Source organism: Populus trichocarpa, chromosome 3, assembly GCF_000002775.5.
Source record: "Populus trichocarpa isolate Nisqually-1 chromosome 3, P.trichocarpa_v4.1, whole genome shotgun sequence".
In the NCBI taxonomy this organism is placed as follows: Eukaryota; Viridiplantae; Streptophyta; class Magnoliopsida; order Malpighiales; family Salicaceae; genus Populus; species Populus trichocarpa.
The window spans coordinates 8,036,590-8,059,916 of NC_037287.2; the positions used below are offsets into that span (position 1 = coordinate 8,036,590).

Consider the following 23,327-nt stretch of genomic DNA (forward strand, 5'->3'; position numbering starts at 1 on the left):
TAAGCCACAAAACCTAGATTAATATAATAAATAACCGTTTCAATATTTAAAAAAATCATCTTAATTTTTTTCTAAAATAAAAAATTCAAAAGGGGCATTTATGATGAGACCGAGGGAACTTGTGATTTCCTGCCTTAGGTCAGGATATTCTAGCAATTTCCATGTTTTTTTTAATAAAAAAAATATCTATACATTAATTTTTTTTTTTTTTAATAATTGTGACATCTTGTTCGTTCTGCAAACAAGCAAGCTAACCTAATTGAGGGAGAGAGAGAGAAAAGCTTGGACTTTGGTAAGAGTGAATATAATGTTTGCTAGAATAATCGAATCCAGAAGCATATAATCATAACGCATTCCTTATGAGCTAGCTAGATTAATTTTAGTGCAAGAACACATCATGAAATTAAATTCGTAAATTTCAGCATACATGATCTCATTAATTATAACCATGTATTTTATTTTTTATTTTTTTATTCGATTTGCACTCCTCCTATATCAAATATCATGTTATTCAAGAAGAGGAAAAGGCCCCGGCATATATATATATATATATAACAAAGAAGTTGAGACTCTTTTATGTCTTCCAAATGAAAAATTAGCTTAAAAAACTAATTCTAACTCTCTAAAGAAAGAGAAATTAGAGAATATTGAAAATATAATAATATTAAAAATAATTTTAAAAAATATTATTTTAATATATTTATAAATAAAAAATACATTAAAAAATAACTATCACCATATTTTGATGCATCATCAAAAAAAAAAAAAAAAACAATTCCATGGAAAAAAAATCACGTGAAATGAATTGCGGTTCTCTGCCCCCGAAGTAAGAAGTTCCTTTGATATCTCTTTATCTGTAAAAAATTCTTGATGTGAAAACATAAAAACAAGAGGTTGGTCTTTAAATAGAGGATGATCACATCGTACATGTCTTGTGGGGTTTCTATTTTCTATATTCAACAATATATCTTAAACGTTCTCTACCCGAATTCTGAGTATTTCTTGTGCGACAGGAATTTATTTCAGAGTGTTTGCCAGGACTAGTCGGTATGCTGCTTGCACATGTTGCTAAAACAGTATCTATAACAGGTATCAGTGGATGTGTTCTATCTTGAATCTTATATATCCTTATAGTTTTTGTTGTTGGATCATTAGGGTTCTTATATCTCAAAGATGATCACAAAAGGCTGAGGGTGTCGGTCCATCTAGCCAAAGGAAGCATACAAAATGAAAAGAAGGGCTCTCCATGGATGCATTGCTAGATAAAGTACAATGCCTAAACATGGATGTTGTGACCACAAAACTTAAAGAAATATGACATGTGCTGAGAAGAGGAAGATTTTTTTTTTGGGGGCTAGTTGTTTGCAGTTTGGGAGAGGAGAGTTGGGATGGGGAAGAAGAAGGAGAAATAGAGGAGAGGATCGGCAGAGTGGTAATATATTAACTTTTGCCGATGGAATCATCGACGGACTCATTCTGTCGGTGATTCCGTTGGCAATTCTGACGGTGAATCGGTCATGTCACTGTACGGAGATCCCAATTTGAATCCCTCAGTCATTCTGTCGGTAAAATCGCCCGCAAAAACTTCCACGTCAGCGAACCGCCTTCTTTTTTTAAAATTCTTTATTTTCTGTTTGTAATTCCGACGGCATATACCGACCGAAATATTCTGTCGGTATATACCGACTGAATTACAAACAGAAAAGTATTCGTCGGTAATTATCACCGTAAATTACTGACAGAATTATTCCGTCGGTAATTCTGTTTTTTTTAAGCGAATTTCTGGTAGTTTCATTAGAACTGATCATGCTTACAAAGCTTTTTGCAGGGTTAGTTTTTCTTTTTTTCCCCAATTTCTTTTACATTGCTGCCTTGATTCACATGACATGCAGCTCTTGTCTTGTTCATACCATCCATTCCACATGCACCTTCTTAGTCTTTAATGGTTGAGACTTGAAATGGTAAACAGTTTGTTTTTATTGAGCAGGCAGAAGGGCTTCTGGCTGAGCAAAACATGATAATCTATTACAATTTCATTGAGCAGCTCTGTGATTGCATCTCGAGCAATCTTTCCCTTATGAACAAGCAGAAGTATGCTTTGCTATTCAACATGCTTTTGACTACCTATTTTTTATTGTTTATCAATTCTTTCTATTTTTTGCATCATCTCTCTCACATTCTATATTACATGCAGCCAATTAACTAGAGAAAATGTAAATTACTAATACAGTCATCTAACCGGAAAAAAATGAAATTGAAGAACACAGAATGTTTTCAAGGAATGGTAAGCAAAAGCAAGAGTCAATAATCCATGTGTAGTAGCTGTAATCAACTAATACGAGTGCTTCCAGTACTTCTCGAATTTCTGCTACTACATGATATGTGCTATGTACCATGTAAATTATGCTTTAAATATATGTTACGTGATCTTGATTGAATATGGAAGACAAACATAAGCACTTTCAATTAACCTGTTTCCTTTTTCCTATAAAAGTAAAGCTCCGTGAAACTGAAACCTGTTTGCGGCAGAGCTAATGCTTCCTACCTGATATCTATCAAAACCTAGAAGACTTCTAATTTTTTGCCAGTGTCTATGAAATCTTTTACCAGTTCTATGAATTTTGTTACCAGTAGACACAGGTTACTGGGGGTGGCAGGGGCTAAAATTTTTGGGAACTGGCCTCTGGAAAAGGCAATATCAGTGAAAATACTAGTTGTAGCAACAGAAAATTAAAACAAAAGGGAACTTTAGTTTTGTTCATTCAAGTTAACCACTGGATTAACTAGAAGGATTAGTTTGTCGTATGCTATTATGATAGTATTGTGAGCCCTCAGGCTGACTCGTTTCTAAATCTTTGGCTTTCAGTACCTTTCATGCTCTCAGTTCCCATTTTCAAATCGACTGTTTTTAGTACGTCATTCACACGTACTTTCTACTTTCCTTTTCTGATTCAGGGAATGCCCCGAGGAATGCAAAGAAGCTGTGCAATCTCTAATATATGCCGCAGCAAGATTTTCTAAATTTCCAGAGCTACGAGATCTTCGTTCTGTATTCATTAATAGATATGGACCTCCTCTTGAAGCATTAGTTAATAAAGAGGTCATAACAGATAGTTCATCTTCATTATTTACTAATAAATCATATAGGCCCGGGCCTATTTATTGGGATCATCTTGGTTTTTGTACTGATGTGGCTGATTACTGATGTGCAGTTTGTTGACATGTTGAAGCCGAAGTCTATCACAGAAGAGATGAAGCTTCAGTTAATGCACGACATAGCACAAGAGTTCTCCATAGAATGGAATTCGAAGTCTTTGGAACAGAAACTCTTTAAACCACCCCCGCCTCAACAAGTAAGCTTCCTGGACTATCCCAGTTATTATATGCCAATACTGAAAAGGGAAATGGACTAGATTTTGGAAATGTGGTGTCAAAATATATTTTCTGCTAATTAAGGAAGCCTTGTCACTTGTGTCTCCGACCAAGTTTCCTTCCAAGCATGCTTTTTGGACATTACACGCTTTACTGCTTGAAAGCATTTGAAGATCTGCTCACCGATTCATAATCAGAACAAGCATGGCCTTTTTTTTTTGCAGGACCAGCATAGGCATGAACGTAATGATGAATATGAGCCAAAGAAGAGCAAGGATGATGCTTTTACAAAAAGGAACAGCTTGAATGATGATGACGGATACAAATGGGTAAAGAACAAGGATGACGCTTGCACAAAAAGAGACAGCCATGACTCGGGCACCAAAGTACATGACAAGAGGGTGCATACCTTCCAGGAAAGAGATGATGAAAGGATTTTCACCTATCGAGGAAGAAAGAATGTCAGTGACGAAAATTACAAACTGCAAAGCAGCAGTGAAGATGAAGTGCTTTCAGTCAGCAGGAGAGACAGCACTGACCAAGATAGCCTACTAGCTAGTTCAAGTTCAGTAGGAAGTGTTTCAGAAGATGAAGTAGATAGCAAGAAGCCCATTTCCTATAGATTTATTCCTCCCCCTTACCGCAGAACAACAATTGAGAAAGAAAGCAAGATCGAAGAAACCCCACAACCAAATGATAAAATTGCTCTAGAGGAAGCTAATAATGCAGATGACTCGATCAAGGAAACCAAGCCCAAACCGAGATCAGTCAGAAGGAGACCATTGAAGCCACAACCAGGACACGAAAATTTTGGCAGTATTGAAAGACCATTGAAGCCCCCGCCAGGTCGTGAAAGGGTTGGCAGTATTGAAAGCGATGAGTCTGCCAGGACTAAATCAAGTACTATGAAGCAAGAAGAGCCTAGACGAGGTTCTAGAATCCTAAAAACAGATGATGATGATGAAAGGGATGAAGAAGAAAAGGTAATGGATGGACTTTTGATGCATTACGGTAAGAAAGACTCACCTCATGAACCGAGCAAATCGAGTCCTTGTATAAAACCTCCTCCTTCAAGCCAAGCAAGTGATGATGTTGCTAAAACCTCAAGGCTCAGAAATGTAATATCCGAATTAACTCTTCCAACTGGCAGAACATCAAGCCTGCGAGAATCAGGAACAACAAGGCTTGGTCGAGCTGTTTCAGCAGAGCCGGATATAATGACTGGTCGTGTGCATCCCAACCTCCCAGATTATGATGAATTGGCAGCTCGGATTGCAGCTCTTAAGGGAAGATAATTAAAAAGATGGCATTAGGTTATTAGATAGCTCACTTAGCATTCTTTCTATTCTTTAAAAGGCACAAAGGGAAAAAAAAATCATTTGATTCCTTAATATTACTCAAAAACATGTCCAAAAGCTACATTGATGGCTATGCAGATTGCTTTTCTTTATGTTGAAGGAAGGTTGAGTCTGTGTTTATTTATTTTTATTTTTATCGTACATATATTTTTTAAACTATCATATCATATGCGGTCAAAATTAATAAAAACTTATTTTTATTTTTTTTACTAAAAAATAGTTTGAGGGACTCGAATTATTAAAATAAAATAAAATATTAAAGTTGAAGATCTAATTAAGTTATGCTTGATCCAAAGTTAAGAATAATTTTAGATAATTTAATTGATGACACCTACGTACATTTCATTTGGAGGAAACGACTAAAGACTAGGATGAAGATTAATTTTCTCCATTTTCTGAGTTTCAAGGATAAATGGTATTTGTTTTCTTTTATTTTTATTTTCTTTCCCAAGCCAATAGTATCACAAAAGAAAAATTAATTGCAGTTAAATAAGAGATTAAACCATTTTTGAATAATTGAACATGCAACACCACTAAGTTTATATTTAGTATTGTGGTAATGATTATTTTTTAAAATATTTTTTGTTTGGAAATATATTGAAATAATATTTATTTTTTATTTTTCACATCATTATATAAAAATGATATGAAAACATTAAAAAATTTAATTTAAAATAAAAAAATAAAAAAAAATATAGAAACATCTTCTACCATGTATGTGTAAAATGAGCCCTTATCACTATGGGCTAATTGAGACTCAGCAAATGAAAATTTCTTCTTCAACTTCAAGCTTAAGATGCCGAGTTTCTTCAGTGGGTATTTTAAAAAAAATTAGTTTTTAAAAATGTCTTTTCTTTTAAATGTTTAAATATAATTTTTTTAAAATTTTTTATTTTTTATACCAGTATATTGAAATACTGAGAAATACTAAAAAAATAATATAAATTTAATCAAAACCTGATAAATATTAACTCGATCTGACCTGAATGGATGGGTATTTTTTTGACTTAATTAATAATAGATAAGATATGTATATTATCAAACCCGACTTGAAAACCGTCCAAACCTAAGCCAAAATATATATATTTATATTATATAAATATATTTAAAGAATATTTAGATTTTTTAATATAATATGAAATATATACATATCTTAATATTAATATAAAATACACACATGTATATGTTAATTATTTTATTTTTTATTAATTAATAAATAATAATAGATAACAGATACGCATTCAATATACAAAACTTAATAAATAGTTTATAAATATTTAAATTTTTTACTCAATAAGTAATGGTGTGAATATAAAAAAAATACAACCTTCAAGTACCCATTGTAATCCTAGTAAGAATCTTCTGCATCGATTCAGCAGAAAATGAAACCTTGGGAAATCTAAACGTGAACGGGGAACCAAGATTTAGATGGTGATGAGCGAAGCCCACCTGGGTATGCTGATCACTGCTTTTCATAACATTTATGTCAAAAATATTATGTTACTTTTGATTTGATGGCCACACAAAAGTGAATTAATCATGTTGCTTCTGCTTCTTATCCGGTGACTGTATCAATGGCCACCACTTTTCCCCCTTTAAATTCACTGAAAAATTGCAGTGCATTATGCAGAAAGAATGATAAAGATCCACCAATGCAGTTTCGTGGAAATAAGTTTACTGTGGAATATTTTCTGATTCTTAATATCTGCCAAGTCAGTTGTATGAGCACATCGTATATCTCTTGTGGGTTTTCTATTTTCTAAATTCAACTATCTTAAACGTTCTCTACCCGAATTTCACTGTGTTTGCCAGGGCTAGTCAGTATGCTGCTTGCACATGTTGCTAAAATAGTTTCTATAACATGTATCAGTAAATGTGTTCTATCTTAAATTATCCTTATAGTTTTTTTTTGTGGATCATCTAAGGTTCACTCACTGGAGTATGCACTTTTCTATTACTTGATTAGGTTTTTGTTGTTGGATCATCCAAGGTCTCATGTATTGTTTTTGACTAGCTGTGGTGATGGAAAATTTACTCCCACCAGCCCAAGGTGTTTGTGCTCCTCTTTATTTATGTTCATCTTATGGTGATTGTCCATTTGAAAATGCGTTTATGAACTTTCTTCGCCTTATTGCATCAGTAGGATTTTGGATCTACACGCGCGCGCGCGCGCGCGCACACACACACACACACATATATATATATATCATTTGATATGTCATATTAGCAGAACATTCATATTGGAAAATCATATTTAACCAACGAGCTTTAATGGATTGGTTAATGTTTCACTAAAATGTTGTCTTTTGAAAAAAGACAGATGCTTAGGGACAGAGAAGGGTTAGAAATGCTTAAGATTTCATTTTCTTAAACAAGTTACTTTCTGTAATTGTCTACAGACCGTGGAGATGAAATCATTGATAATTGTGCAAGTAATGTCAATCCCGATTCTAAAATTTTAAACTACCAAGGAATGATTCATGTTCGTAAACTTGATTGGATGGATTCCTGGCCATCCCTGACAAGTTTAGGAAACCCTAAATATCATTAAAGGTGGGTTGATATTCTTCAACAGGCATTGTAATCCATATATATATATCAAAAGAATATCCCTTAGTTTTAATCCTTGTTTAGTATTTGATAGCCATGTACATTAACAAACATGTCTCATTTTCTTTACTGGTGATAACAGGTATTCTTGGACCACTTCGATCGGAAGTTGCTGGTGTAATTTACAGTGATGATCAAACTGATGCTCTTTTTTGTATTATAGAGAAACCAGAAACCAATGTTCCTTGGTCCAAAAATGTTATGCATCAACAGAGGAGAATATCATTAATGATGTTGGGACAGGATAGTAAGCAATATAGAATAGCGTTTAAGAATCAAGATAGAACTGTGATAACTGTCTTGAGGAGATATTTATCTAATATAGTTTACCTGTTTTAGTAAGGGCACATGACGTGCCAATATAATTTTGCAGTTCTTGTTGAATTCATTAGGGTTCTTATATCTCAAAGATGATTTTTGTTCTCTTTGAAGATCACAAAAGGCTGAAGGGTGTCAGTCCATCTAGCCAAAGAAAGTGTTAGAGAATAATATAAATCATATCCTGGGACCTCACCTAACAGTTTAAGCTATTGGGTTGAGATGGTTCTTTGAAATGGTATCAGAGCCTTAATGACCAAGTGGTCTCGAGTTCGAATCTCATCATCCTCATTTATTTGATAAAAATTAAACACAAGGTAATGTGGGCCTGTGCAAGTTTCAAGCCCAAAGGGCTTTCACTTGAGGGGGTGTGTTAGAGAATAATATAAATCATATCTTGGGACCTCACCTAACAGTTTAAGCTATTGGGTTGAGATGGTTCTTTAACAGGAAGCATACAAAATGAAAAGAAGGGCTTTCCATGGATGTATTGCTAGATAAAGTACAATGCCTTAGTTGTCACTGTTTATAAATCACCCCATTCTGCACTTTGTCATAATTCTGTTGCATTTTGCAGTCTTTGCAATATAGCCTTGTTAGAATCCGTGAAGCTCAATGTTTAGCAAGAATTTGAGTGACAGTTACATTTCTCTTCGTCAATTGGTAGAGTTGTGTTCTTCCTTTTCTCTTGGTCAATGACAACCAAGTATGCAGTACTGCTGTTTTGCTTTCAATTTTTTTTCCTTCCAAAATCAAATAATGGTTTGTTTTAATTAGAATGCAATCTCATATACCATACCATAATGATCCTAAGTGGTCATATATAGGATGATCATGTCAAATCAAAAGGTTTTTATTGTGCTTGATTCTTATTTCTAAACCAAGATAATAGATGGATATGCCTTTCTTTTGATACTGTGAAAATGTAGTCTTCGCCATAGTCTCTTCTCTATACTCTTGTAAGGATTATGATGGTTTTAGCTTTCTAGGCTCGAGATTAGAGTTGAAGGCCTTGTTTGTTTCTAGAAAAATACTTTTTAAAAAATTATTTTCCTCAATTTCCTATGTTCGATAAACTTATGGAAAGTTAGTTAAAGGAAAATAAATTCTAGTCAAAGGAAAAGTTAAACTTTAATGCTTAGAACGTGTTTTCCTTTTCTTATCCTTGGATAACACTTTCTTTTCTTTACAAAGAAACATCTCATTTTGACATACAGATATTGGAACAAAATCTCTCTCTGTCTCAAATAATTTTACTGGAAATCTTTACAAAAAAACACTTTTATGTGGTTGTTACAAATCTCTCTCTCTTAAATCTCTTTACTGGAACAAAAAAAATCATCATAATAATTCCCTTTTTATTCTCTGTTATCTGCAACAATCTCCATTAAAGCATTGAATCATCTTATTTTAGGTAACCCTTTTCCTCAAATGTCTCTCTATTATCTGGCTTTTATTTTCCTCTTCTTTGTTTGGATTTGTAGTTGTGATTGTGGCATAAATCTTGTGATCTTGTTAATTTACTGTGTTTTTCATGTTTTGTTTGGTTTTTGGGGAAAAAATAACATAACAATCCCATGCTTTGTTTGGTATAAGATCTCAGGATCTTACTTGTTAATTTGTTTGTTGATTCAATCTTAGATGCTTATAAGAAATTGAACGGCCTTTGCTTTTAAAAATCTTAGATGCTATTGTTTGGAATTATTTATGTGGTAGACTCTTCATATCTTTAAAAGTTATTGGGTGCTCTAATGAATACAAGTAAGATAGTCCTTCAACAATTTCTATCACAATTTTAAGCCTAATTTCCCATGAAAGTACTCAATCTGGTTTCTCTATACCAGGAAAAACATGTGTGTTATGAGCAAAAATAAGGTTATACAATGTTGAGATTACTATTGCAGTATATAACTTCAAATTAAGAATAACTGATTTTCTCCTTACTGGAAAATAAATGGTAGTCTACGGAAAATATTTGGTAGTCTAAAAGCTTCTTTTTTGCATGTATTCATAGACAAGAATCTTCTCTTCATTTTCAAGACAAAAAACCCAAAAGCTTTACAATGTTTGGATGAGAAACCCTTTGCAGTAAACTAATCTCGGTCTGTACCAATAAATGAGGGCAAGTAAGAGCACAAACAGTTTGTTAACATGAAACTGTAAAGGGATTGAGTGAATTTTGCAAGAAAATTATATTTTCAAACCATAAAATATAAGGATTGAGAACTCTCACCATATTATGGTATTAAGCCATTTTGTTTGCATATGTGTGCACACCGGCTACTACCAAACTTTACCACCAACTTGACCATTCAGTATCTACTGTCAAACTAGTAATCCACTTTAAGGCCTTGTTTGTTTATGGAATCAAATATCATTGCAATAATTATGATACATTGTCAGCTCCTCTTATTTCTAGCTTTTTAATTTATAATGTGTGTCAGTTTGATTATAATTTCTTGTATCGATTCTGTAAGTATTTGATATGCTTTTTTAATGTTTATTTTCCTAAAATTTTTAGGTTCCGTTATCAGAAAACTTCACTTTCTTATTACGGATAGTAAGATTATTCATGCAGCATGTATATGAGCAGCTGTAACTGTTTTAGCCACAGAAATAAAATTTATATACCAAGAAAACCATGTATAAATGTAATTGCTCAACAAGAATTCTATTTTGATAGCATTTTGAATTGAGGTGATAGATATTGCGTCGAACAAATTCGTATGAAACTATTATAGCCACAGGAGTAGCTATTATTGAACGAGAAAGAAATAAAATTTATATACCAAGAGAACCACGTATAAATGTAATTGCTCAACAAGAATTCTATATTAATAGCATTTTGAATTGAGATGATAGACATTGCGTCAAACAAATTCGTATGAAACCAGTGGTATTATATAATTTGTGTGATGTTCTCACAAGTCGTGATCTATTACGATCAACTCAAAATGTGTCTATTAGGGAGCAAGTAATTGTGTTCTTACAAATTATAAGCCGAAACTAAAAATTTTATTTTATTAGTGGTATATATTATAGGTCTGTTGAAACTATCCATCGTTACTTTAGAATTGTGTTAAAAACAGTTCTTAAGTTATACAAACACCTTATTAAAGACCCAAGGGATACAGTTCCCGCGAAGATAATGAATAATCGTAGATTCTATCCTTATTTAAGGTAAGAGAACAATACCAATATTTTTATACATTAATTAATTACATCTAGAAGAAAAAGTTATAAATTATTTTTTCATGTTTATATAGGATTGTGTGGGAGCAATTGATGGTACTCATGTTCCTGCAAATATTCCTGTTGAAATTCAAGGAAAGTTTTGAGGTTGAAAAGAGGAAACAACACAAAATGTTTTAGCAGCTTAACTTTTGATTTGAAGTTTATACACATTTTAGCTGGATAGGAAGGAAGTTTATATACCTAGTGGTCTAAAAATTCTAGAAGGTATAAATTAAATATTTATTATATGCAATAAACATATAAATTGTCTAATTAGATAAAGATAGTAATAGGTTTTATTTTTTATTTGTAGAAAAATATTATCTTGGTGATGCTGATTACGGTATTCGAAAAAGAATCATTTCTCCTTTTCGTGGAGTTCGATACCACTTGAATGAGTTTACAGTACATTCACCAGAAAATAAAAATGAGCTATTTAATCTTTGACACTCTTCATTAAGAACCGCTACTGAGCGAGGGTTTGGTATTTTAAAGAGTCATTTTAGACCAATTGATGGAAAACCTTTTTGGTCTTATGAAACACAAATGAATGTTGTGCTTGCATGTTGTATTATTCATAATCATGTAATGGGAGTTTATCTTTATGACTTTCTTATGGAAGAAATATGTTCGAAAAGTGAACCAATTAGAAGAACAATTAGCTTAAGTCAACGGGAAGAGAGGGAAGAGAATATGGAGTTGATAACAAAAAGAGAAATGATTGCATCAACCATGTGGAATGATTATAACACTCAAAGAAACTAGTAATTGAGTGTTAATTATATGTGTTTGTTTTTATTATGTCTTTTTTGAGTTTGTATTATCTTTGTTATATATTTGGATTGCTTGTTGATTTTATTATAATTTCTTATGTATTTCATGTATTCTCTTTTAAATATTAATTGTATTTTTTTGTATAAAATTAATTCAATCTAAATATTATACGATTTTATTTTGTATAAATTTATGGTTTTTTTTTTGTAGAAATGAGTACCAACAAGAATGAAAAATGCACTTCATGTGGTCTAAGCCTATGTCTCACATATTATACTTGAGATATTAGTCGAGAAGACACTTAAATAAAACAAGTCTTCTTCCACCTTTAAAGCAGAATCTTTTGTTAAGGTGGCTACAGAAATTAGTCAAAAATTCAACGTGCAATGCAAGCCTAAGCATGTGGACAATCATCTCAAAACTGTGAAAAAAAAAATGAGGAATAATAACCAAACTTAAAAATAAAAGTAGCTTTGGTTGAGATGATTGTTTAAAGATGATTATGGTTTTGAAAGATGTATATGATGAAGAAGTAAAGGTATGATAAATAGTATATTCTTTGTAATTTTTACATTTACTTTTGTTTCCAAAACTTTATACAAGGAACTAAAAATTGCATATTCTAATCTTTATGAACAGGCACGTCCTAATCGTGATAAATATCTCAACAAAAAACTTGATATGTATGAAGCAATGACAATTGTTGTTGGAAAAGACATGGCAACCGGAAATTATATCAAATCATATGTTGATATCAACCTAGAAGAGAACACTGAAGTGCAATCTATTTCAATTGAAAATAAAAGGGAATATGAAGAAATTTCAAAAGGTAAAGAGACGTCTTTCTCTAGTGTACAAAAGAGGCAACATAGAAAGAAAAATTGAATGTATGAAGATGATGGTGTTGAAAAATTATCTAAAAAGATTGGGGATGAAGCATTTGCAAGCCTAAGCAAAAATCAACTTGATGTTAATGAGCTATATACAGAAGTGATGAAAATTAAAGGTTTTGAGGAGATCACTCTTGGTGATATTTTTGATCACTTGATCCTAAATGAAATGTTGGCAAAAGCATTTATGACAAGAAATGTTAATTTGAGGAAAAGTAGGGTTCAAAATTTTGTGAACCAACACCACTACAGTCCTGATTGCTAAGATGATTTTACTATAATAAAAAAGTCTATGCTTGTTATTTGACAAGTATATTTACTTGTTTTATTTGATCTAGTATGTTTATGATTGTTAATTTGAACTAATATGTATGTGTATGACATTAGAGCTTAATATTTATGCATGACAATGTTTGATGTAAGATGTTTATATTTATTTTCTAATGCTTAATTGATATATATTAAAGGGATAATTGTTCATACCCTTTTAAAAAATAAACAATCTTTATCCAAAAAATCCATCAAAATATTTTTGTATCTATTTATCTCTAAAAAAAATATTCATACCAAAAAAACCCAAATATCTAACTCTTACTTAATATCATTAACTAATTTGACTTTCTTAATACTGCTAAAAAATTATTTTGAGCGTTTACAAATGAAAAAAATATTAATAGGTTTTTTAAAAAAAATATTTCACAAGGTTATATATCTATAATATTATATTTAAAAAATTAATCATTATACTTTTAGATCTCATTCTTTTATTGGAAGTAATTAAATATTTATATTTAATATTCTATATATGTGAGGTAAACTTTTTAAAAAATAAAAAATAAAATATTAATAAGTTATTTTTTAATTTATTTTTTATAATATAATAAAACATTGTTATCTTATTTTTTATGATATTATTAAATATAAAAAACTAATTTACTTTTTCATAATTTAATTTTTTTTTAAAATTACTTTTTAGGAAACCAACCAACCAACCATCGTAATTATAATAAAATTCCTCAGGGTGTTGAAGCTATCACTCCATTTAAATATAGGGCTTCCTCGAGGTGAGGGTTTCCTCACACAGAATTAATTGCGGATCTCTCCCCCCTCTGTCCTCCTCTTTCCATTAGCTGTTTTCTGGCCAAAATGTATTATCAGCTCTGACAAGCCATTAGAAGCCAGAATGTTCAGAACCCTTCTAGTGCGAGGAACTAATAATAAATATGGAAATCCAAGAGCTGACTGGTCGTTCCCAGGCACCCACTTTAAACAAAAACTGCACAAAGGACAAGACAACGCTGAACAAAGGATCGGCTGTCAGCACTCAGCACTGTTCTCCTCCAATAATATTCTACATCAACATCGGCCCAGGCTATGAGGTCAAGCGTGTATGTCTACATCAAAATAGAAATAAATCAAAATAATCCAAGTGCGGCTCACGCTTGTTTTGGAAGTTTGATTATAATTATTTTTTAAAATATTTTTTATTAAAAATATATTAAAATAATATTATTTTTAATTTTTAAAAATTATTTTTGATATAAGTATATTATAAATGAAACTTAAATAGTTTTTTTTTCAATATTAATTTCTATTTTATTTTGTGATGTTTAAAAGAATATAAAAAATCATTTTAATAATTTAAATTCTAGAATAAGAATGTATTTTTTGAGCTGAAATTCTCTTTTTATTTAATTTTTTTATTTGATGAATTCATGAATTTCTTTTTATCAATAGTAAAGCGATTCAAATGAGAATTCAAATTATTTAAATTTAGAAGAAAAGGATGTATTTTCTTTTAAGCTAAAAATTTATTTTTTTCATTCATTTATTCACTTTTTTTAATGAAAAATATTGTTTTATTAAAATATTTGTTTTTATATAAAAACTTATAATAATCGATGAATCAATTTTTAACAAAGAAATACTAAAACAAATCTTGATTTTTTTATGTTACAACAATAAAAATAAAAGAATAATTAATTCAATAAAATATAAAAAATATTAACAATAAAATATAAAAAATATATTTTATTTTCATTGAATATTCATGTAATATAATTATAAATTAAATTTGCATTAATAACCATAGAAATCTCAAATCTTATTTAGAAAATACTAGATCATTGGCCTGCGCTACATTTTGGGTCGAATCATTTTTTATAAAATAAAAAAATATTTAAGCATTGCTAACTTGTTTTCTAGTATAAAAAAAATCTAAATTGTGTGGAGGTTGACCCGATATGACTCCAATCAATCTGTCGAGTCCAAAAACAACCCGAATGACTACTAAAAATATAATTTGACTTAAAAAATTTAATCTATATTTTTCTTAAAAGAATATCGAGATGACAACATTTTAGATTGATCCAGGTGAACTTGGGTGAATCTACTAAATCCACGATCCAAATCATGAGACTATGATGACCCCATAGAAAGTAAATCAAAACAAATTATGAATTTCAATTCACAATCAACTCAATGTTGAATGATAAAATTAAAAAAAATATTCAATTAAAAATAGGACCCAAAAAAAATCCCTTTTAACCTAGGTTAACTTATTAACTCGCGACTTGAATCTTGAGACAAAGATAATTTTATAGAAAACAAACTAAAAAAAATTATGAAACTCAATTTCCAATCAATCCAATGTTGAATGATAAAATTAAAAAAAATAACAAAAAAATGACATGAGTCAACTTGAGTTAACCAACAAAACTTGCAAGGCCAAGCCCCCACGCTTGACCTTCCTTTTTTTTTTTTTTCTTTTAATAGGGAGATGACATGTTACGCACACCTTTTTTTAGAAAACAAAGCAAACAACACATCGTCTACCGGTATAGATTCTTGTCATTGAAGGTGCTTGGAAAGTTGGGGTTCGATGTTTTGGACCTCAAAACTCATTTTTCAATCATTGTTTCACCTGAAAAACACCTAAGAAACATACTAAAAATCTTAATAAACTCATTTCAAACCTCAAGACACCCTTAAATCGGTCAAAAAACTAGAAGATTAAATCGAATAAGAAATAATTTTCTAATACCATATCTATTTTTTTCAGGAGATGAAGTTCAAAGACACTTCAATGGCACTCTCCTCATGAAAAAGAACTTAATGACATCAAGATTGATTTTTTTTATTGTTAAAATGTTGTAAAACAACCACTTTCTCTATCCTTCCTTATTTCCTAGAGATTATCTCTCTTGTTTCTCAAAACTAAGGAACTAAAACATAAAAATAATAATTAAGACCTTAACATAAAATTCTAAAAACTAAAAAGATAAAAAATGATTGGATGGAGAATTGATAGATGGAAATTAATATTTTTTTTCTTGAATTTCCAAGTCATTTTCACCTAAACATATCATAGTAACCTCAATAACTCTATTTAAATCCCAAAACACTATTCAATTAGTCTAGAAACTTTTTCTAAAAAAATCTTTATAAGTTCTTATCTACTTTCCTAGCATAATTAGAGATCCAAACCACCTTTATTGAATATTTATGTTTAAGATAAACCCATCGATACCAAGATTGACTTTTTTATCATCGAAATACGACCAATCAAAAACTTTATCCTCCCCCCTTTCAATAACTTTCTCTTCTCTCTTAACAATGAAGGAAAAAATTGTGAAAAATAAAGTTTGAGACCGAAATATAAATATCTAAAACTACAAGGATCAAGTATAAAAAATCAAAAAACGAAGGGACCAAATTGTATTTTTGCACATCTTAGGAACAATAACTTATATGTTATGGATGCACTATAGCAATTCACAGTACATTAGTATCTGTAGCGAATACAATGAACAATAAAACCACAATGCCTTTTAGCTTCTTTTTAATAATATGCACTGCAACATGGTCACCTCAAAGCATAATTATTAAACCCGATCCAGCACGACAGGTTAACCTAATAAACTTGTGACTTTGAACCTAATCCTATCCAAATTTAAATTGAATTAGTTTTGATATTGACCTAACCAAACTTGAAGTGACCTGAATGGTAGACTGGTGACCTAGTTGATTTAGTCAAACCAGATCCAGTAAAAAAATGATCCAAAACATATAAGGTCAAAACCAATGAATTAAAAAATTAAACAACATTGTTTTGGACACAAATAGGGTTGATTCGATGACTCGCAAGTTGACTTGACAACCTAGTAACCCAACCTTTTTTCTAGGTTAGATCCAGGGTTAGTTTTGGCAACTACGCTCCAAAATGATAGTCTGATAGGTTGATTTTTTTCTAAAATGATATGAAGTTACCAAGACTTCACTAAAATTTAACTTGGTTTTACTTTTATGATGGAATTAAATGAATAAAATTATTTTTTTTGTAAAAAGAAAAAAAAAGCCACACATAACTTAGGCTATGTTTAGTTGGTGTATTAAGACTAAATAGACATATATAAAGAGACAAAAACATGTTTGGTTATAGGATGAAGACAAAAAATTAAAAATAAATTTATCTTTAGAACAATTTTAAAATAATTTTTTATCCTTTTAGAATAAAAATGATAAGGGTCCTTTCTGTATCACATATTCTATATATATTTTATAGAAGATTAACTATATATTAAAAAAGCTCCTACTTTAACTGTACATTAATTACTGTTTATTATCTCACAAATCACCGTGGATTGAACAATAATTTTTTTAAAAATTTAATTTTGATCCTTGAACTTTTACGTTGCATAATTGAGTTCTTTTAAGCCCAAATTAGCACTCAATTGTGATTTTTTAGGAGGGAGGATTGAATTAAAAGAAAGAGAATTGAAGTGACAAACTCAAGTAAAATAGGTGGTAGCTTTGAAATTTGTTTAAAAAGTTCATTTTAGTCCCCTATCTTTTTAAGATCTTACATAATTGGTCCTTTTATTTTTCAAAAACTCAATTTTGGTACCTAATATAAATCATATATTAGGACCTCACGTAACTTTATTTTTGTCATTCATTTATTCACTTTTATTTTAATGAAAAATATTGTTTTATTAAAAATCTAGTTTTTTTATATAAAAACTTATAAAGACCGGTGAATTAATTTTTAACAAAGAAATACTAAAACAGATCTTGATTTTTTTTATGTGACTGCAATAAAAATAAAATAATAATTAATTCAAGAAAATAAAAAAAATATTAACAATAAAATATATATATATATATATATATATATATATATATATATATATTATTCTCATTGAATATTCATGTATATTTTCTTAAAATATTGTGCATATTAGTTCCATATATAATTATAAAATAAATTTGCATTTATAAACATAAAAATATCAAATCTTATTTATAAAATATTATATCATTGGCTTGCGCTATACTGTGGGTCGAATCAATTTTTTTTAATATAAAAAAATATTCAGTCATTGATAACTTGTTTTCTAGTATAAAAAGATCTAAATTGTGTGGAGGTTGACCCGATATGACTTCAGTGAATCTGGCGAGTCCAAAAACAATCCGAACAACTACTAAAAATATAATTTGACTCAAAAAAAATTTCATACACATTTTTCTTAAAAACATATCAAGATGACAATATATTAGATTGACCCAGGCCAATTTGGTTAACCTGCTAAATCCACGATCCAAATCATGAGACCATGATGACCCCATAAAAAGTAAATCAAAATAAATTACGAAGTTCAATTCACAATCAACTTAATGTTAAATGATAAAATTAAAAAAAATCAATTAAAAATAGGACAAAAAAAGACTCCATTTAACCCGGGTTAACTTATTAACTAGCGACTCGAATCATGAGATTAAGATAACCTTATAGAAAATAAAATAAAACAAATTATGAAGCGCAATCCCCAATGAATTCAATGTTAAAAGATGAAATTAAAACAATTAAAAAATAACAAAAAAAATTACTCGAGCCAACCTGGGTTAACTAGCCAAACCTGTAAGGCCAAGCCCCCGCGTTTGACCTTCCCCCTTTTTTTCTTTTAATAGGGAGATGACATGTTACACGCCCCTTTTTTTAGAAAACAAAGCAAACAACACATTGTCTACCGGTATAGATTCTTGTCATTGAAGGTGCTTGGAAAGTTGGGGTTTGACTTACGTTTTGGACCTCAAAACTCATTTTTCAACCATTTTTTTTTCACCTAAAAACACCTGAGAAACACGCTAAAAACTTTAATAAACCCATTTCAAACCTCAAGACACCCTTAAATTGGTCAAAAAACTAGAAGATTAAATCGAATAAGAAATAATTTTCTAATACCCTATCTATTTTTTTCAGTGAGATGAAGTTCAAAAACACCTCAATGGAACTAAAAGAAAAAGGGAAAAATGTGGTCAACTAACCACTTTCTCTCTCCTTCCTCATTTCCCAGTGATTTTCTCTCTCGTTTCTCAAAACTAAGGAACTAAAACATAAAAAAAAATTAAGACCTTAACATAAAATTCTAAAAACTAAAGGGATAAAAAATGATTGGATGGAGAATTTATAGATGGAAATTAATATTTTTTTTCTTGAATTTCCAAGTCATTTTCACCTAAACATATCATAGTAACCTCAATAACTCCATTTACATCCCAAAACACTATTCAATTGGTCTAGAAACTTTTTTTTTAAAAAATCTTTATAAGTTCTTATCTACTTTCCTAGCATAATTAGAGATCCAAACCACCTCTATTACATATTTATGTTTAAGATAAACCCATCGATACCAAAATTGGCTTTTTTATCATCGAAATACGACCATTCAAAAACTTTATCCTCCCTTTTTTCAATAACTTTCTCTTCTCTCTCAACATTGAAGGATAAAATTGTGAAAAATAAAATTTGAGACCGAAATATAAATGTCTAAAACTACAACTAAGTATAAAAAATAAAAAAACTAAGGTACCAAATTGTATTTTTGCACGTCAACAATAACTTATATGTTGTGGATGCACTGTAGCAATTCATAATACATTAGTATTTGTAGCGAATGCAATGAATAATAAAACCACAATGCCTTTTAGGTTCTTTTTAATAATATACACTGCGACATGGTCCCCTCAAAGTGTAATTATTAAACTCGATCCAGCATGATAGGGTAACCTAGTAAAATCGTGACTTTGAACCTAATCCTATCCAGATTTAAATTGAATTGGTTTTGATATTGACCTAGTCAAACTTGAAGCGACTTGAATGGTACCTCGTGACCCGGTTGATTTGGTCAAACCATATCCAGTAAAAAATAATCCAAACCATATAAGGTCAAAACCAATGAATTAAAAAATTAAACAACATTTTTTTGGACACAAATAGGGTTGATTCGATGACTCGCAAGTTGACCTGACAACCTAGTAACCTAACCTTTTTTCGAGGTTAGATCCGGGGCCAGGTTTGGCAACTATGCTCCAAAATGATAGTTTGATAGGTAGATTTTTTCTAAAACGATATGAAGTTACCAAGACTTCACTAAAATTTAACTTGGTTTTATTTTTAAGGAATTAAATGAATTAAATTATTTTTTTTATAAATAGAAAAAAAAAAGCCACACATAACTTAGGCTATGTTTAGTTGGTGTATTAAGATAAAAAAAAAACATATATAACAGAGACAAAAACATGTTTGGTTATAGGATGAAGATAAAAAATTAAAAATAAAGTTGTCTTTAGAACAATTTTAAAATGATTTTCTATCCTTTTAGAATAGAAATGCCAAGGGTCCTCTTTGTACCAACTATTTCTATATATTTTATAAAAGATTAACTATATATTAAAAGAGCTCTTATTTTCACTATGCATTAATTACTGTTTATCATCTCACAAATCACCATGGATTGGAATAACAATTTTTTAATTTTGATCCTTGAACTTTTATGTTGCATAATTGAGCCCAAATTAACACTCAATTATGTTTTTTTAGGAGAGAGAGTTGAATTGAAAGAAAGAAGATTGAAGTGACAAACTCAGGTAAAATATGTGGTAGCTTTGAAATTTATTTAAAAAGTTCATTTTAGTCCTCCATCTTCTTAAGTTCTTATATAATTGGTCCCTTTATTTTTCAAAAACTCAATTTTTGTACCTAATATAAATCATATCTTGGGACTTTATGTAACAGCTTAAGTTTATAGGTTGAATTGGTTCTTTGACATTGTATCGGAGCCTTGATGACCAAGCGGTCACAAATTCGAATCTCACCTTTCCTATTTATTTGATAAAAATGAAGCACAAGGTAATGTGGGTCTGTGCAAGTTGAAAGCCTTTAAGGGGTGTGTTAGAGAATAATATAAATCATATCTTGAGACCTTACCTAACAGCTTAAGTTTTTTGGTTGAATTAGTTCTTTGATAGTGCTAAACTTTATTTTCCTCATTTTTAGTTCTTTTATGTTGGAAGGAAAGAGAGAGACTCGCTTGATTCCGGTATAGAGAAAGAAAGTTGTTGTTTAAGATGATTCTAACCACCAAAGCAATCAAATTTTTATGTCAAATGATTTCATATAATGAGACGAGTTTGGATTAGATATTTTTTTTACCTTGAAAATGCCTAAAAAGACACATTTGAGCTTAAGAATATTTGATGATGTGTCCTTTGACTTGTTTTTGGTAATCAACTTCGATTTCGTCTAAAAAAAGTACATAAACTACCATCTATTTTTTTAGGACATCAACATTTTTTTTATTTTCCAATGAGAACTTTAATTAATTCTTTACTATCTAATATGATTTATTTTTTTTAGTAAAATTACCCCCCAATATAATCAAGTTTTGCAATTTTTTAAAAGTTAATTTTTATGAACTTTGAATTAATCTCTAAAAATAGAAAGGAAATAAGTAAGAAAATGACAAAGTCTTACCCTTTGATTACAAAATAAAATAAAATAAATATCATTTTACGTAAATTTGATTACAAATAATATTCTTACAAAAAATAATAAAATAATATGGTGAATCATCCACCAATAAATAGTGATGATATTATACTTTCAAAGATATGATACTTATGTAAATTAAGATTAACCAAAAAAATTATGTCTTTGATTAATTTATTGGTGGATGATTACTACTTTATATAGCTACATATGTGTATATAATTACTACTTTCCGTGTGTGTGTATTCAGACTTTAATTGAGAATCTTATAGGTGACTCGATTTCAGACTCATATTTATGTGTAAGATTTTTTTCAAATAAAATGTTACAAATTCATTCAATATTGGAGGTATATAGTTATTAAATACGGTTTAGAATTGACTCGATTAAAAAGTTAGATCTGGGATCATATGTATTGACTCGGCTTAATCTGAGAAAATAATAAAAAAATATGTTTGATGTTTTATTATCTCACATGAAAAGGCTTTGAAACAATATATGTAGATATAAGCTATATATATAAAATGTAGTATAATTACCTAACGTTAAAAAGTTAAGAAACAATTCATGATGATATAGATTATAAAAAAGAAATGTGAAATATAATATATTTATCTCACATCAAAAAATTAATTAATAATCTATCTGGATGTAGTCATATATAGTTATTTCACATCAAAAAATTAAAAAAAAATACATATGGATATAGGTTATAAAATATAAAATATAAAATATAATATAGTTATCTCATATTAAAAAATTAAAAAACAATAGGCTATTCATAAATTAAACATGCGACCAATGGAGTTTGAATTCTACATCATTCTTTCTCTTTTTTTAATTTTGATTGTTTTTAATTAATATCTTTTTAAAATAATTTTAATTTGATCCAGCTCACGCGTGCTAGTAGTGCTTTCCTAAGTGTACCATTTCCCTCACTCTATCTTAGACATAACGGTAGCACTCTGGATTGGTGTTCGCTTGGACTGAAAAAAGAAAAAGAAAAAGGAAAAGGAAAAGGAAAAGGAAAAGGAAAAGTAGCCATAATCAACGGTCCTAATTGGAATATTAGACTTGCCTTGACCATTAATTATTTGGAAAAAGTCTTCCCTCCAAGAAGAATACAACTAAGTTTGATTCTGAAAGCACAAGCACAGCTGCATAAAGTCATTCTTTACAGTGTTTCCTAGGTGGATTTTTCTTTGTTATGTTTCCAGGATGTTTGTTTAGACCAATTAATTCAAAAAAAAAAAAAAGAAAGATTGCAAAGGAAATTAAGGCAGTGTTTGGAAACGCGGTTCAACCTGCGTTGCCAAAAAATTTGAAAATTTTTTTTTGGGCTAAAATTTAATATGGTTTGTACGTTTTGGATCGTTTTGATGTGCTGATGTCAAAAATAATTTTTAAAAAATAAAAAAACATCATTGACATATATTTTAGCACGAAAAATTATTTAAAAAGCACCCGCAACCACACCGTACGCTCTAAGTGTTGACATGTTGAATTAACTCAAACGGTTTGATGCGGATGATTACAAAAGGTTTTTAATAACAGTGATTATTAGAAGTCTCGAAAATATGACAGTATTAAATATGTAAATGGAAAATAATAAGAGCATGCCATTATAAGGAAAAGGTGAAATGTTTAAATACTCTAAAACCATAGAGATAAAATTAGATTTTAAAATCTCTGGATTTGTAATCCAAAATAAAAATAGAAACTAATTCCAAAATTTGTATGTGAAATGAATTAATTTTAATTCAAAATAAATTTATCTTTGTTTAGTGTTAGGGAAAAATTCATTTTTGCCTAAATTCATGATACACTTTTATTCTATAGTTTAAAATTTCTCAATTTTAACCTTTTAATTTCCAAAAGTTCAAATATTACCATTAAACACTACATAGCCCAATTTTGTTTTAGCATTTTGTTTTTAGGGTT

At 29.8% G+C, this 23,327-nt stretch overlaps 1 protein-coding gene across 14 annotated transcripts in view; it reads left to right on the plus strand.

Annotated features, from left to right (window-relative positions):
• The window catches only part of LOC18110418 (uncharacterized), a 99,819-nt gene extending 94,927 nt beyond the window's left edge, over window positions 1-4,892 (plus strand). For 3 of the 14 annotated variants that reach the window (XM_052451351.1, XM_052451348.1, XM_052451360.1), the window contains 2 exons: window positions 3,213-3,353; window positions 3,597-4,892. In XM_052451351.1, coding sequence (XP_052307311.1) covers window positions 3,213-3,353; window positions 3,597-4,667 — 1,212 coding nt within the window. In that variant the 3' untranslated portion in view covers window positions 4,668-4,892. Of the gene's footprint in view, window positions 1-1,987; window positions 2,092-2,955; window positions 3,101-3,212; window positions 3,354-3,596 lie in introns of all 14 variants that reach the window. The other 11 variants (XM_052451352.1, XM_052451350.1, XM_006388670.3 and 8 more) reach the window with 6 other exon arrangements.
• The last annotated feature ends 18,435 nt before the right edge of the window (window positions 4,893-23,327 follow it).